This window comes from Scyliorhinus canicula, chromosome 1, assembly GCF_902713615.1.
Source record: "Scyliorhinus canicula chromosome 1, sScyCan1.1, whole genome shotgun sequence".
Taxonomy (NCBI): domain Eukaryota; kingdom Metazoa; phylum Chordata; class Chondrichthyes; order Carcharhiniformes; family Scyliorhinidae; genus Scyliorhinus; species Scyliorhinus canicula.
This window is the reverse complement of record NC_052146.1, coordinates 166,305,491-166,323,092: the sequence shown is the minus strand read 5'-3', so window position 1 is coordinate 166,323,092 and position 17,602 is coordinate 166,305,491. Positions and strand designations below refer to the sequence as shown.

At 45.2% G+C, this 17,602-nt stretch overlaps 1 protein-coding gene across 2 annotated transcripts in view; it reads right to left on the bottom strand.

Moving 5' to 3' along the window:
• Window positions 1–17,602, bottom strand: part of nipal3 (NIPA like domain containing 3) — a 106,237-nt gene that overhangs the window by 52,590 nt on the left and 36,045 nt on the right. For both annotated transcript variants that reach the window (XM_038802225.1, XM_038802235.1), the window contains 3 exons: window positions 15,670–15,841; window positions 14,967–15,026; window positions 207–352 (listed from right to left, as the gene is read on the bottom strand). In XM_038802225.1, the coding sequence (XP_038658153.1) occupies window positions 207–352; window positions 14,967–15,026; window positions 15,670–15,841 (378 nt within the window). The remainder of the gene's footprint in view (window positions 1–206; window positions 353–14,966; window positions 15,027–15,669; window positions 15,842–17,602) is intronic.

The window sequence follows — 17,602 nt, the reverse complement described above, 5'->3', positions numbered from 1 at the left end:
ACTACCGCCCTCTCCGCTGTTTCCTCCTCTATCTGCCCCCACCTCCTCATCCCCTCCAAAGCCGCCTCCTCTCCATCTTCTGCCCCTCTCTCTCCTGCTACCACACCCTCCTCCCACTCCGCCCCTTTCCTGCTCTCCTCTCCCAGGGCCACCTGCTTTCTTCCTTTCCCCTAGTCCTCTTTTCCCCATGGTCTCCCAGTCCTTACCAGGTACAGGAGAAATGGCAGGCCCAGAAGATGCAGTTCCAGATTCCTCCCAGAAAGGCTCTCATGAGTATTTGGTCCAAACGTAACCAGCAGATAGATTCCAATCACGGTCAAAGCACAGCCCAGAAACGACAGCACATAGTGCCCTTTGGATAGGGCAACACAACAGTGAACAGGCTGCAAATCTCTGCTCAATTACTGCTTAAACAACAGAAACTGCACCACTGGGTAAATGAACACAAACTCATAACGTAATCGAGCACAGAAGGCAGCTATTCGGCCCACTGAGTCAACCTTTCCTCATAGCCTCTCATCCTTCTCCTTAAAGTATTTATCCAATTTCCTATTGCAGACCATTATTGAAGCAATATCCACCACCTTCTCAGCCAGTGCATTCTCAAACTTAACCATTCATTTTAAAATAGGTTTTTCCTTCTGTTGCAGCTGGTTCTTTTGCCAATTAGCTGCGCTCTCTGGTTAAAGACATGGCACGCGATCCCAGACCCATTTCATGCTCCTCGTGTGCGATGTGGGAGCTCAGGGACATGTCCACTGTCCCTAGCGCCTCCACGTGCAAGAAGTGTGTTCAGTTACAGCTCCTGTTAGACCGCTTGACAGCTCTGGAGCTGCGGATGGACTCACTTTGGAGCATCCGCGATGCTGAGGACGTCGTGGATAGCACGTATGGAGAGTTGGTCACAGCGCAGGTGAAAGTTACTGAGGGAGATAGAAAATGGGTGACCAAAAGAAAGAGCAAGAGTAGGAAGGCAGTGCAGGTGTCCCCTGCGGTCATCTCCCTGCAAAACAGATATACCGCTTTGGATACTGTTGAGGGAGATGGCTCACCAGGGGAAGGCAGCAGCAGCCAGGTTCATGTCACTGTGGCTGGCTCTGCTACGCAGCAGGGCAGGAAGAATGGCAGGGCTATAGTTATAGGGGACTCAATCGCAAGGGGTAGAGACAGGCGGTTCTGCGGACGCAATCGAGACTCCAAGATGGTATGTTGCCTCCCTGGTGCAAGGGTCAAGGATGTCTCACAGCGGCTGCAGGACATTTTGATGGGGGGGGTGGAACAGCCAGCTGTCTTAGGCACCAACGATACAGGTAAAAAACGGGACGAGCCGAATTCAGTGAGTTAGGAGTTAAACTAAAAAGTAGGACCCCAAAAGGTAGTAATCTCAGGATTGCTACCTGTGCCACAAGCTAGTCAGAGTAGGAATGTCAGGATAGATAGGATGAATGCGTGGCTCGGCGGATAGTGCAAGAGGGAGGGATTCAAATTCCTGCGGCATTGGAACCGGTTCTGGGGGTGGTGGGACCAGTACAAACCGGACGGTCTGCAGCTGGGCAGGGCTGGAACCGATGTCCTTTGGGGGGGGGGGGGGGGGGGGGTGATTGATAGAGCTGTTGGGGAGGGTTTAAACTAATGTGGCAGGGGGATGGGAACCAATGCAGGGAGTCGGAAGGTAGTAGTAAAACAGGGACAGAAATAAAAGGCAGTAAGGGGGAAAGTGTAAGGCAGAGGAGCCATAGTCAAAAATCAAAAAGGGCAACAGTACAAGGTACAGTGACTGAGGGAAGCTCAGTGAATAGGCCCAGTAATACTAAAAGGAATAAAACAGGAAGTAAAAACATAAATGGTAAGCGACGCGGCAGGTTGGTACATGAAGATATGGGTTCTACGACAAGGAAAATTAGGAGAAAAGTTAAGAAGAAATATAACTTAGGAGAGGTTACTGATCGGGGTGTTAAGATTCAAAACAGAGGTATAAAAGCCAACATAAGTGTACTTTACCTAAATGCTCTTGGTATTTCGGAATAAGGTCAATGAGTTGATGGTGCAAATCATCGTGAATGACTATAATTTAGTGGCCATTACTGAAACATGGTTAAAGGATGGTCACGACTGGGAGTTAAATATCCAAGGGTATCAAACTATTCAGAAGGACAGAGTGGATGGTGAGGGAGGTGGGGTAGCTCTGTTATTTAAGGATGACATCCGGGCAATAGTAAGGGATGACATCGGTGCTATGGAGGATAAGGTTGAATCCATTTGGGTGGAAATCAGGAATAGTAAGGCGAAAAAGTCACTGATAGGAGTAGTCTATAGGCCACCAAATAGTAACATTATGATGGGGCAGGCAATAAACAAAGAAATAACTGATGCATGTAGAGATGGTACAGCAGTTATCATGGGGGATTTTAATCTACATGTCGATTGGTTTAACCAGGTCGGTCAAGGCAACCTTCAGGAGGGGTTAATAGAATGTATACGTGATAGTTTCCTAGAACAGTATGTAATGGAACCTACGAGGGAAGATCTGGTCCTGTGTAATGAGATAGGATTGATTAATGATCTCATAGTTAGGGATCCTCGAGGAAGGAGCGATAATGATATGGTGGAATTTAAAATACACGTGGAGGGTGAGAAGGTAAAATGAAACTCGTGTTTTGTGCTTAAACAAAGGAGATTACAATGGGATGAGAGAAGAACTAGCTAAGGTAGGCTGCGAGCAAAGACTTTATGGTGAAACAGTTGAGGAACAGTGGAGAACCTTCCAAGCGATTTTTCACAGTGCTCAGTAAAGGTTCATACCAACAAAAAGGAAGGACGGTAGAAAGAGGGAAAATCGACCGTAGATATCTAAGGAAATAAGGGAGAGTATCAAATTGTAGGAAAAAGCATACAAAGTGGCAAAGATTAGTGGGAGACTAGAGGACTAGGAAATCTTTAGGGGGCAACAGAAAACTACTTAAAAAAACTATAAAGAGTAAGATAGATTATGAGAGTAAACTTGCTCAGAATATAAAAACAGATAGTAAAAGTTTCTACAAATATATAAAACAAAAAAGAGTGGCTAAGGTAAATATTGGTCCTTTAGAGGATGAGAAGGGAGATTTAAAAATGGGAGATGAGGAAATGGCTGAGGAACTGAACAGGTTTTTTGGGTCGGTCTTCACAGTGGAAGACATAAATAACATGCCAGTGACTGATAGAAATGAGGCTATGGCAGGTCAGGACCTTGATATGATTGTTATCACTAAGGAGGTAGTGATGGGCAAACTAATGGGGCTAAAGGTAGACAAGTCTCCTGGCCCAGATGGAATGCATCCCAGAGTGCTAAAAGAGATGGCTAGGGAAATTGCAAATGCACCAGTGATAATTTACCAAAATTCACTAAACTCTGCGGTGGTCTGGAAATTAGCGAACGTGACACCACTGTTTAAAAAAGGAGGTAGGCAGAAAGCGGGTAATTATAGGCCAGTGAGCTTAACTTCGGTAGTAGGGAAGATGCTGGAATCTATCATCAAAGAAGAAATTGCGAGGCATCTGGATGGAAATTGTCCCATTGGGCAGACACAGCATGGGTTCATAAAGGGCAGGTCGTGCCTAACTAATATAGTTGAATTTTTTGAGGACATTACCAGCGCGGTAGATAACAGGGAGCCAATGGATGTGGTATATCTGGATTTCCAGAAAGCCTTTGACAAGGTGCCACACAAAAGGTTGCTGCATAAGATAAAGATGCATGGCATTAAGGGTAAAGTAGTAGCATGGATAGAGGATTGGTTAATTATATGAAAGCAAAGAGTGGGGATTAATGGGTGTTTCTCTAGTTGGCAAACAGTAGCTCTTGATGTCCCTCCGGGATCAGTGTTGGGCCCACAATTGTTCACAATTTACATAGATGATTTGGAGTTGGGGACCAAGGGCAATGTGTCCAAGTTTGCAGATGACACTAAGATGAGTGATAAAGCAAAACGTGCAGAGGATACCGGAAGTCTACTGAGGGATTTGGATAGGTTAAGTGAATGGGCTAGGGTCTGGCAGATGGAATACAATGTTGACAAATGTGAGGTTATCCATTTTAGTAGGAATAACAGCAAAAGGGATTATTATTTAAATGATGAAATATTAAAACATGCTGCTGTGCAGAGAGTCCTGGGTGTGCTCGTGCACGAGTCGCAAAAAGTTGGTTTACAGGTGCAACAGATGATTAAGAAAGCGAATGGAATTTTGTCCTTCATTGCTAGAGGGATGGAGTTTAAGACTAGGGAGGTTATAATGCAGTTGTGTAAAGTTTTCGTGAGGCCACACCTGGAGTATTGTGTTCAGTTTTGGTCTCCTTACCTGAGAAAGGACATACTGGCACTGGAGGGTGTACAGAGGAGATTCACTAGGTTAATCCCAGAGCTGAAGGGGTTGGATTACGAGGAGAGGTCGAGTAGACTGGGACTGTACTCGTTGGAATTTAGAAGGATGAGGGGGGGGATTTTATAGAAACATATAAAATTATGAAGGGAATAGATAGGATAGATGCGGGTTGGTTGTTTCCACTGGCGGGTGAAAGGGGGCATAGCCTCAAAATAAGGGGAAGTAGATTTAGGACTGAGTTTAAGAGGAACTTCTTCACCCAGAGGGTTGTGAATCTATGGAATTCCTTGCCCAGTGAAGCAGTTGAGGCTCCTTCATTAAATGTTTTTAAGATAAAGATAGATAGTTTTTTTGAAGAATAAAGGGATTAAGGGTTATGGTGTTTGGGCCAGAAAGTGGAGCTGAGTCCATAAAAGATAAGCCATGATCTCATTGAATGGCGGAGCAGGCTCGAGGGGCCATATGGCCTGCACCTAGTTCTTATGTTCTATCAAAACCATTCATGGTTTTAGGCATCCTTATTAAAGCTTTCTCTGAAGGGAAACAGCCCCAGTTTCACTAATCTATCAATGTAACTGATTTGTTAACTTGTTAATTTTTTACATAAATTTAGAGAGGCCCAATTTTTTTTTTCCTAATTATTGGACAATTTAGCGTGGCCAAACTACCTACCCTGCATATCTTTGGGTTGCGGGTGTGAGACTCGCGCAGGGAAATGTGCAACCTCCACACGGACAGTGACCCAAGGCCAGGATTGAAACTCAGGTCCTCGGTGCAGTGAGGCAGCAGTGCTAACTACTGCGCCACCGTACCACCTTGTTAACCTGTTCCACCATCTTCAAAGGTTTATGCACAAAAATATCACAACTCTCCTGGAACCTTCTAAACTTGCACAACGAGGTTTGCACTGTTTCTGCTCATTCTTCACAGGTTTTTACTTACTTTCCTGCATTGAACTCCACCTGTCACTTCATTCCTTCAGCTGTCTCTTTCAGTCTATTACTATCATAGAATCATAAGAACATAAGAACTAGGAGCAGGAGTAGGCCATCTGGCCCCTCGAGCCTGCTCCACCATTCAATGAGATCATGGCTGATCTTTTATGGACTCAGCTCGACTTTCTGGCCCAAACACCATAACCCTTAATCCCTTTATTCTTCAAAAAAACTATCTATCTTTATCTTAAAAACATTTAATGAAGGAGCCTCAACTGCTTCACTGGGCAAGGAATTCCATAGATTCACAACCCTTTGGGTGAAGAAGTTCCTTCTAAACTCAGTCCTAAATCAACTTCCCCTTATTTTGAGGCTATGCTTTGAGTTCTGCTTACACCCACCAGTGGAAACAATCTGCCCGCATCTATCCTATCTATTCCCTTCATAATTGTATATGTTTCTATAAGATCCCCCCTCATCCTTCTAAATTCCAACGAGTACAGTCCCAGTCTACTGAACCTCTCCTGTAATCCAACCCCTTCAGCTCTGGGATTAACCTATTGAATCTCCTCTGGTCACCCTCCAGTGCCAGTACGTCCTTTCTCAGGTAAGGAGACCAAAACTGAACACAATACTCCAGGTGTGGCCTCACCAACACCTTATACAATTGCTGCATAACTTCCCTAGTCTTAAACTCCATCCCTCTAGCAATTAAGGACAAAATTCCATTCACCTTCTTAATCACCTGTTGCACCTGTAAACCAACTTTTGTGACTCATGCACTAGCACACCCAGGTCTCTTTGCACAGCAGCATGTTTTAATATTTTATCATTTAAATAATAATCCCTTTTGCTGTTATTCCTACCAAAATGGATAACCTCACATTTGTCAACATTGTATTCCATCTGCCAGACCCTCACCCATTCACTTAACCTATCCAAATCATGGAAAAGTTACTGCACAGGAGGCCATTCGGCCCATCTTGTACCTGCCAGCCAGAGGACTCGCAGATGTCCTTTCTAATCCCCCCTTCCTGGCCCCAGTCCATCTTACAGCACCAGATCCAGTTACTTTTTTAAAGAGTTTAGGCTCCTGCCTCCACGACCAACTTGGGCAGCGAATTCCAAACTCCTACTATCCTCTGCATAAAAAAGTTCTTCCTCATGTCATGGTTCTCGAATTCTCCACCAAGGGAAACAATTTGATCCTGTCCACTCTATCTCTTATTCTCATAATTTTGTACACCTCAATCAAGCCATCCCTCAGCCTTCTTTGTTCTGAGGATAATCGCCCCAACCTATCCAATCTCTCCTCGTGGCTACACTTCCAGTCCTGGCAACATTCTTGTAAACATTCTCTGGACTATCTCCAGAACAATAATGTCCTTCCTGGAATGTGGGGACCAGAACTGCACACATACTCCAGTTGTGGCCTCACAAGTGTTTTGTACAATTACAACATTATATACTTACTTTTATATTCTATACCTCTGCCAATGAAGGAATGCATTCCATATGCTTTCTTAACAACTTTGTCTGCTTAAACAACTGCTTTTAGGGACCTGTGTACCTGTATGCCAAGATCGCTCACTTCATTGATCCCTCTTAGTATATCCCCATTTATTGTGTACTCCCTATAACTGTTCAACCTCCCCAAATGCATGACCTCACATTTCACCACGTTAAATTCTACCTGCCACTTTATCGCAAACGCCACCAACCCATCTATATTGTTGTGAAGATTATAGCCATCCTCTACACTGTCCACTTCTCAACCAATCTTTGCTTCATCTGCAAATTTCCCAATCATGCTCCACACATCCACGTCCAAATCGTTATTATAACACAAACAGTAAAGGTCCCAACACTGAGCCCTGTGGTACATCCATTGACCATTGCCCTTTGTTTCCTGTTACTAAGCCAACTTTTTATCCAGTTTACCACATTGCCCTGTATCCCCTGGGCTTTCACCTTTTTGACCAATCTGCCATGTGGGACTTTGCCAAACGCCTTGCTAAAATCCCCATACATCACATCGACTGCACTACCTTCATCAACCCTTCTTGTCACTTCCTCAAAGAATTTGATCAAATTTGTGAGGCAAGACCTTTCTTGGTGGCTATCCCTGTCTAGTCCATGCCTTTCTATGCAACAGTTAATCCTATCTCTCAGAATTGATTCTACTAATTTGCTCATCACTTACATGAGACTAACTGGCCTATAATTGTTTGGCATTTCCTTTGAGCCCTTTTTAAACAACGGGTCCACGTTGCATTTCTCCAGTACCTCCATATCTAGTGAGGATTGGAAAATCATCCTCAGAGCATCTGCTATCTCCTCCCTGAACTCCTTCAGTAGCCTTGGAAAAAATCCACCTGGCCCTGACGACATATCAACTTTCTAGGATTTTAATCCTTCGAGTACTTCCTCTCTCTTTATGATTATCGCCTCCAATATCTCAGTGTTTCTCCTGGACTACTGTATCTGCATTATCCATTTCCTTTGTAAACATGGAGATAAAATATTCATTTAAAACCCTTCCCACAGCCTCTGTATTTACACACAAGTTCCCCTCATCATTTCAGATAGGTATCACTTTTTCCTTAAATAACCTTTTACCATTAATATATTGGGAAAACATCTTTGGGTTTTCTTTAACTTTACTTGTGAATGATTTCCATTTTTTACTTTGTCCCTGCACTTTCTATACTTGTCTAGGTTATTTGTAGTACTTAGTTCTTTATGCCTATTGTGTGCTTTTTTTTGTTTGATCTCTGTATTCCTCTCGACAACCAGGGGGTCTAGATTTGGCAGTACCACTCTATTTTTGGAGGGGACATGCCTACTTTGTACATTTAGAATCTCTCCTTTCAGTGCTTCCCACAAGTTTTCCATTGAATTATCCTCTGGCAGTGCTGGTCTGTCCATCTTTTCCAAGTCCTTTCTCATTTCTACAAAATTTGCCTTCCCACAGTTCAATATTTTACTCCTGCTTCATCTGTGTCCTTTTCCATGGTAATACTGAATCTAACTGAATTGTGAATATGATTCCCGATATGATCACCAACTGTCACTTCACCCACTAGCCCTTCTTCGTTCCCCAAGACTAGGTCTAGAATTGCATCGCCTCTCGTTGGGTTTGTCACTAATTGGGTGAAAAAATGTTCCTGGACACACTCCATGAATTGTTCTCCTTAGTTCCCCTTGTATTGTTTGATTCCCAGTTGATATTGGGATAGTTAAAGTCTCCTACTATTATTGGCATCTTGTTCTTACATGCAAAGATTTGCCTAGATATTTGCTCTTCCATCTCCCTTTCACAATTTTGGGGTTTGTAGTATATTCCCAGTAGTGTGACTGCCCTATTCTATTTCTACATTCAACCCATAAAGCCTCATTTGTTGACCTGTTTAGTATATCAACCCTTCTTACAAGTGGAATTGATTCCTTAATCATTAGTGCTACTTCCCCTCCATTTATATCTACCTCTCTGTCCTGCCTGAAAGCTCTGTATTCAGGGATATTGAGCTGCCAATTTTCTTTCAGCCAGGTTTCCTTTTCTAGCAATTACATCCTGCTGCCATGTGTCTACCTGTGCGGACCTCCGGTGGCGACCATGGTGTAAGTGGTCACACACTGGGCAGCTCCCTGTGAAAAGAGCTCTTTTTACCCTATATTGGGTGGAATTTTGATGAAAAAAGTGTATGTGAAGGTCGGAGGAGTAGTTTCCCCCAGGAGTGGTATGTCCACTGGTTACCAAACAAAGTAAAAGATGGTGAGAGATCTGGCCAAAGAGTTGGAGGAAACCTGCGCTGCAGCAGCCAGTGTAAGGATGGTTGAGGGGGAAGGGCTGGTGGAAGATGCAAAGTCCCAGACGGAGCAGTTGATGGCTTCTATCAAGGAGGAATTCCATCATAGATGAAGGAAATTCAGAAAGATCGTTCGAAGGCCATCGAAGGAGCTGTGGCACCCCTGAAAAGTTCGATGGAACGGGTGGAAAAATGTTTGGAGGTGCAAGGGTCACAGATTCGGGAGATAAAATGACTTATCTCGGACTACAGCGGTTGTGTGGTTGCCCAGGAGGTTGAGGTGGGGCTCCTAGGAGTCCTTTGTAAAACGTTGAGGGCAAAGGTGAAGGAGCAGGAGAATACCTCGAGATGACAGAACCTGTGAATAGTGGGCCTGCCTGAATGAGTGGAAGGTGTGAGTGCCACAAGGTACATCTCAAAAGATGCTGGCGGGGCTGGTGGTGGAAGGGGTGCTAGATAAGGCCCCTGAAGTGAACCAAGCACATAGGTCCCTGAGGCAGAAGCCGAGAGCTGGGGAGCCACCGCAGGTGCTGATCGTGAGACAATAACAAATTTGTGGAGGAAGAGCAGATTTTGCTTTGGAAAAGGGAGAAGAGCACCTGCGAATGGAAGGGGAACAAAGTCAGAATTAATCAGGACATCAGAGCAGAGTTGGCGAAGTGGCAGGCAGGGTTAAACAAGGCCAAGGGGGTGCTGTACCGGCTGCGGATCAGGTTTGGGGTTCTTTACCGGCAAAATTATGGGTGAAGTTCAACGGCCGGGAGTATTATTTAAAGACCTCAGAAGCGGCCAAAGACTTCATTAAGGAGCATAAACTGGGGGAGAATTGAGTGGACAGTGCTTGGGAACCGGGGTGCTGGCATTTCATAATGGTTGGGAACATGTTCGAAGTAGGGGTAGGGATTGGGGGTTTTTCGTCTGCTCCGGTTTTGAGGAATTGAACAAACGAATGATATAAAATAGTTAGTTAAAATATTAGTTACAATAATGTAGATGTGAGCCAGTCTGATAGTAGTGAATTCACAAACAAAGGACAAAGGGACTCAGGAAGCATGGCCAGGAAGGAGGGAGGGGTGCCTTGTGGAGGATGGGGAAAAGGGATGCTGGGTAAAAAGAGGCCCAGGGTTGAGGAATGCGAAGTGAGCCAATCAGGATATATGGCCAGGTCAGGAGGTGTATAGGATGACCTATGGGAATCTTGTATGTGAAACTTGATGCCATTTGAATGATATTTGCAGAGATTTCTTTGTCTCCGATTTCACTCGGTTCTGGAGCTTCAGAAGACCGCCTGTGTGTTCTGAACCTCTGTGGAGCGAGTCAGCCTTGCAAGTTGTTTAAAAATAAATAATACTATACCTACAAATCCATCTCGAGTTTTATTGAGGCCGGACTGACGGGTAAAGAACTCAATATTGTCAGTTTGGAGGGGGTCCTTTTCTGGGTTTGCTGTTGGGATTGTAAGGGGTTGTAGGGGTAAAGAGTTTATGTGGGGATAGATGTTCCCATCCCCGCCTCCTGTTTTATGGGACTGTTTGTGTTCAGCATCTATTTGTTTGCTTTTAGGCAGCTTAGAGTTCAGGAGAAGTCTTTGTTTGGGTGGGGGAGGGCAAGGTCAGCAGGGAGCCTTCTTCCTTGAGCTGAGGAGTGGGGGGAGGGGAGGTCATTAAAACATAGAACAGTACAGCACAGTACAGGCCCTTCAGCCCATGATGTTGTGCCGACCATTTATCCTAACCTACACCCCTTCAATTTACTGCTGTCCATTTGCCTGTAAGAGTCGCTTAAATGTTCCTAATGACTGACTCTACCACCTCTGCTGGCAGTGCATTCCACACACCCACCACTCTCTGTGTAAAGAACCGACTCTGACATCTCCCCTATACCTTCCTCCAATCACCTTAAAATTATGTCCCCTTGTGACCGCCATTTCCACCCTGGGAAAAGTCTCTGGATATCCACTCTATCGATACCTATTATCACCTTGCACACCTCTATCAAGTCATAGGGTTTTATAAAGCTGCAGCAAAACCTCACAGCTCTTAAACTCAATCCCCCTGTTAATGAAAGCCAACACACCATACACCTTCTTAACAACCCGATCAACCTGGGTGGCAACTTTGAGGGATCTTTGTACGTGGACCCCAAGATCCCTCTGTTCCTCCACACTTCCAAGAATCCTGCCTTTAAACACTGTATTCAGCATTCAAATTCGACTTTTCAAAATGAATCACTTAACATTTATCAAGTTTGAACACCATCTGCCACTTCTTAGCCCACCTCTGCATCCGGTCAATGTCCTGCTGTAACCTGCAACAACCCTCAACACTATCTGCAACTCCCCCAACCTTTGTGTCATCGGTAAACTTACTAACCCACCTTTCTACTTCCTCATCTAAGTCATTTATAAAAAACACAAAGAGCAGAAGTCCCAGGACAAATCCTTGCGGGACACCACTGGTCACCGACCTCCAGGCGGAATATTTTCCCTCCACGACCATTCGCTGTCTTCTTTCGGCCAGCCAATTCTGTATCCAGACAGACAAATTTCATTGTATGCCATGCCCCCTAACTTTCTGAATGAGCCTACCATGGGGAACCTTATCAAATGCCTTACTGAAATCCATATACACCACATCCACTGCCCGACCTTCATCAATGTGTCTCGTCACATCTTCAAAGAATTCAATGAGGCTTGTGAGGCATGACCTGCCCCTCACAAAGGGGCTGACTATCTTTAATCAAACTATGTTTATCGAAATAATCATAAATCCTATCTCTCAATCCTTTCCAATATTTTGCTCACCAGACATTTATGATTACATGTCAGCTCGATGCTTACAACTAGGTTTTCAGATGGAGTGAGATCCTCTCCACATTGGTCTGTAACGAACAGCATGAACTTATCACATCAACAAGGCTGTTGATATTAAAAATTAATGACACTCCCTCATGCCCTGAAACAGATACAGTGTTTTCAACTTGTATTTGATTTCTACCTCACCATTCGTAAAAATGTCCTTTGTCCAGTGATCTATTTTTATATCCATGCTACAGCTCTGATCAGTTATCGGTTTCAAACCCTGAAGGAACAAATTCACACTGACCATTTTAAAAGCTACAAATACTTAATCGTAAACTTTTCATTCTTACTGTATTTGCTAGCTACTGGACACTGCGCAAATTCCCATTCCAACTTTTAACTATTTCCAACAGAATTAGGTGTTAAATATGCTACTGTTATCTCAATTTGTTACCGATACCTGCCATACTGGACATACCTGCCTGTCAACTCTGGTGTCTGGTGCTGTTCCTCTTTTTAAAATCACCTTCCTAGCAATTGTTCTTTACTCTTTTTACAGCAAATCCAAGTCACCAATCAGAAGACAGGCTCACATTTTTCTATCACCTTTCACAATCTGAGAACAACCTTGCTTCAAAGCCAATAAGGAACTTTTGAAGTATAGTCACTGTTATAATGTAGGAAACACAGCAGACAATTTACAGATAGCAACGTGAGAATAACCTTCCTTGATCTTCAAAATAATCTCATGGCATCTCCTCGATCCACGCTGCCACGCTAAGAAGTAACGACGTGGCAGAGGGTTAGAGATGACATGGTCAGGGGCGGAGAAGGGGGCCATCTAGGTATAGGGTGGAATTAAGGGGATCTGGAGTTAAGTGGGGAAGATGACGGACGGTAGAGGGTATTGGAGGTGTAAGCCTCCGGTAATGTAATGGTGATTACAAGAGGTGAAGGGAAGTGGGGCTGGTCAAGATGAGGGATCTGTATTTGGAGGAAGGGTTCGCCAGCCTGAAGGAGCCGAGGGAGAGGGTAGAGCTGCCCTGGGGGAGTGAGTTCAGGTTAGGGATTTTGCGCGCAATGTGTGGAGGGGGTTCCTGAGATTGCCGGGATACACCCTGCTGAAGCAGCTGCTGCTTCCAGATGTGGAAGGGGAAAGTAGAACTGGGGATACAAACAAGTGGCAGGGGGAGCAGGGTGGTGAAGATCAAGGAGAAATGCGAAGGGGAGATCAATTGGAGTGGGGCACTGCATAGGGTAAACGGGACCTCTTCCTGTGCAAGGATGAGTCTGACACAGTTTAAGGTGGACATGACTTGAGCGAGAATAAGTGGGTTCTTCTAGGGGGTAGCAGATGAGTGTGGGAGGCGTGGGCGGGGACCAGCAAATCAATCGCACATGTTTTGGGAAGATTCTGGGAGGGAGCATTTACGGACATAGTTAGGATAGTGGAGGAGGTGGCAATATTTGGGGTTTCAGAAAAGCCTGAGCTCATGGAGAGGAGGAAGCCCGATGCCGTGGCCTTCGCCTCTTTGATTGCACGGCGGCGACTTTTGCTGGTGTGGCGGATTCGCCACGGGGGGGTAGCGGCTTAGTTGGGTGACTTGTACGACTTCCTGCTGTTGGAAAAGATAAAGTATGAGTTAAGGGGCTCTGCAGGGGGTTTGAGAAAAGGTGGGGGATGTCTATGTTTGAGGAGCTGTTCGTCGGGGGGGAGAGATAATGTAAGCCTGCTTGTGACATTAATAAAGATTATGATTATTATTAATTCCAAGTCTATCACTACATCTTCTACATCACTAGCTTAAAGTTGTACCTCTATTTTCCTGATCCGACTTGTACCTATCTGATCAGACTCCTGGGGTCCCATCTCCCTGCCACACTAATTTAAATACTCCCCCACAGAACTAGCAAAAGCCCCCACAGAACTCCCCACAGAACTAACAAAATACTCCCCCAGCTCTGCCTGGGGCCATCCCATCCAGTTTGTACAAGTGCCACCTGCCCCAGAATCGGTCCCAGTGCCTCAACAATCTGAATCCCTCCTGGCTACACCATCTCTCCAGTCACGCATTCATCTGATCGATCCTCCTATTCCTGCTCTCTCCAGCATGTGGAACTGGGAATAATCCTGTGATTGCTACATTTGAGGTCCTGCATTTTTGTTTATCTCCCAACTTCCTGTACTTGGCTTGCAGGTCCTTAAGCGTTAGTTTACCCATGTCATTAGTACCAACGTGTACCACAACCACTGCTGTCCCCTCCACAGAATTATCTGCAGCTGCTCCATGACATCCCGGACACCGGCACCAAGGAGGCAAAATACTATCTTTGATTCAGGTTTGCGGCCAAAGAAGCGCCTGTCTGCACCCCTAATTATTGAATCCCCTGTCACTCTAGCCCTGCCACTCTTTTTTCACCCACCTGTCTGAGCAGCAGAGCCACCCTTGATTTGGCTGCTGCTGTTTACCCACAAGAGGCCTTCCCCCTCAACAGTATCCAAACCTGTTTGGGGGGGGGGAAAAGAGGTGACCACAGGGGTCTCCTGCACTACCTTGCGAAGTGTTTTACTGTTCCAGATGGTCACTCTTTCCCTTTCTTCCTGTGCAATCCTCACCTGCGGTGTGACCACTTCGTTAAACGTGCTATCCACGACTTCCTCAGCCTTGTGGATGCTCCACACTGAGTCCACCCACAGCTGCAGCTCCGAAATCCGGTTAGCTAGAAGCTGCATTTGGACACACCTTCTGCACACATGGTCACCAGGGACACTGGAAGTGTCCCTCATTTCCCACATTGTGCTCGAGGAGCATATCGCGGGTCTGAGGCCTCCTGCCAAGATGTCCTTCTTGATTAAGCTAGTTACTCCCTAAAAAGAAAAATAACATTAGCTAGGGGCCTTATTTCGTTCGCTAGGACTTCACTATTTACTAATGTCTACAAATATCAGAACTGTATCTTGTGACTGCACATATAATTCATAAATAGCTATCAAAAACCTATGAATATTTACTGAACAAGGATTCAGCGAAAGAAGGATAAATACATTTTCGCACTTACTTAGAAATTCTTTGGGTTTCCACTTGTCCCTCAGAAATATGATTCCTAAAATTGAGCTGGCTGAGGAGACAAAAGATACAAATAAGAAGTCTGGAGCTCAGTTTCTGTCAACTCAGATGTGCAAATCAGCCTATCAACATCCTCCTCCCACCACACACCACAGAATTCAGCCCATCGAGTCTGCACCGACCCTCTGAAAGAGCACCCTGCCTAGTTTCAATCCCCTATCCTATCCCCGTAACTCCATCTAACCTGCACACACCTGGACACTAAGGGGCAATTTAGCATGGCCAATCCACCTAACCTGTACATCCCACATCCCTAAGGGCAATTTAGCATGGCCAATCCACCTAACCTGCACATCTTTGGACTGCTGGAGGAAACCCACAGACACGGGGGAACGTACAAACTCCTCAGTCAGCCAAGACCGGAACTCAACTCAGGTCCCTTGGCGCTGTGAGGCTGTGACATTCAATGGCAGTGCTAACCACTGTGCCATCAGGCACCCCTTCATTCCCATCCTCTCCCTCACTCCGCCACAGGACGTCTCCATGAGGAACCGTCCCTTCACCACAAAGTATTCTTTCCTCCTTCACCGCAAGAGATACTCCTTCATTCCTGTGGGGTCTGAAAAGAACAGCTGCTTCATTTGTCCATGTAACTGAAGTTTATCACAAACTCAGACACAGAAACAATTTCATACCGACAATGGAAACAGCACTGAGTGGTGTGACAAGCGATAGTGGTGCATAGGCATACGAAGTGAAGACTCCCAGCTCCCCCAGTAACATCAGCACCAGTCCCAACCACCACGTCTTTGTCCGAAAGTATGTTCGAGGATCTTTGGTGCCCGATAGCCTCACATGGCTGTACTTCTGAAACAAGAGGTGGAAAAACATCACAAGGATAGTACTATGAAGTAAGAGGAGAGGGGGGGGCACGGCTGAAGACATGAGCTGGGGTGCCAGGTGAGGGTCGGGTGGAGTGGGGAGCAGGGAAGAGAGGAAGAATGAGAGTGAAGGGCAGTAGGGAGCAGTGTGATTCAGGAAGGCTCATGATGAAAGGTCTGAATCTCCTGTTCAAACAAGCAGAGACTAGCAGAGTGCTCTGCCTTGTGACTTCTGAGTTACTCAGTCACTCTGCTGCTGGACTTAAAGATACATGTCCATTAATCATTAAGTCCATGAATTCAGGACTGAGATGGATCCCAGGATATGGGGAGCGGATGGGAAAGCGGAATTGATGCAGACGATTGCGGTGACTGAACTTTTGGCCAGGTTTGAGGAGCCATTTGGTCTAGACCTGCTCTATTTCTTATGTTCAAACATGGTTTTAGTGATGCTGATTGAGGGTTCAATACTGCCGCAGGAATCTCGCTGTTGTATTTTGACTCAACCACATGGAGCCCTTGAATAGATTTCAGACTGCCTTACACAGAATATGAAACAGACCATTCAGCCCACCACAAACAGTGGTGTTTATACTCCAGGGTATCCTCCCAATTCCATTACCTCATTACAGCTTTTCATTCCCACTCTCAGAAATGGACATGTGGTCGGTGATTAACCTGATCAGGTGCAGTAAAATGCAGCCAAGACGCCAACTTTGCCTGCTCCCGCCAATGGTGCATGTGCGAGCTGCTGTGCAATAACTGAACGTATTTGCATTGTCCAGGTTCTTCCTATTTATTCCCTCTTTCCCTTATTTTGCCGTTATTATTTTTGATCCATGAATGATTAATGGACATGTATCTTTAAGTCCAGCAGCAGAGTGACTGAGTAATTCAGAAGTCACAAGACAGAGCACTCTGCTAGTCTCTTGCATGTTTGAATAGGTGATTCAGACCTTTCATCATGAGAGAGAGATGGGGTAGGACTCGGTTTGATTTATTGACTGGTGATCAATGAATGTACCAAAAGGCTGCACTCTGCCAGGTAACAGGCCAAGGCTTTTCAGCTCAACTTCTGGCAGCATAGGGACAACATCCAACCATTTGTTTTGTCCAGAAAGGCTGTCTCTCTGTCTGTCTGTGTGTCTGCCTCTCCTTCCCCGTCTCTCCCTCTCTCCCCATCTCCCCCCTCCCTCGGAAACGACAACGACCTCAATGAACCTACAATAAAACCATAACTGAAAGCAACGTTAGACGAGGAGTATGGTGCTCTGAAACAATTTTCCTTTTACTTATGATTGTTTACCCCTTTCTTCCCTTCTGTGTTTGTTTGTCTTGTGTGTGTATAGAGTGGGGAGCAAGTTAAAGTGGGGAATTAAGAATTAGATAATAATTAACCGGTTGTATGCGCTGCATTTTTCATGACAGTTCTTGTTAAGAAATAAGACAGTAATTGTGTTCACATTTACAAACCTGGTGACTGTAATTATTGGCCAGCCAAGCGCCAAAGAAGTCACTTGTGTTGTGATTCTGGATCACGTGGGCCTGGAATTGACTACAGACTAGCCCAGGTTATTGTAACAGCATGCAGCTCAGTATAGTTGCCCATGATTTGAAGCAAACTTGAAGAGGAGGGACACTCCAGTTGTGAGTCATTCTACAACTGAATCTGTCTTGTGAAAGTAAGAAGAATGGTTGACCTGGGAGAGAGCAGCATCTAGGTTTTCTGAGTGGTTAGAAAGGAGGA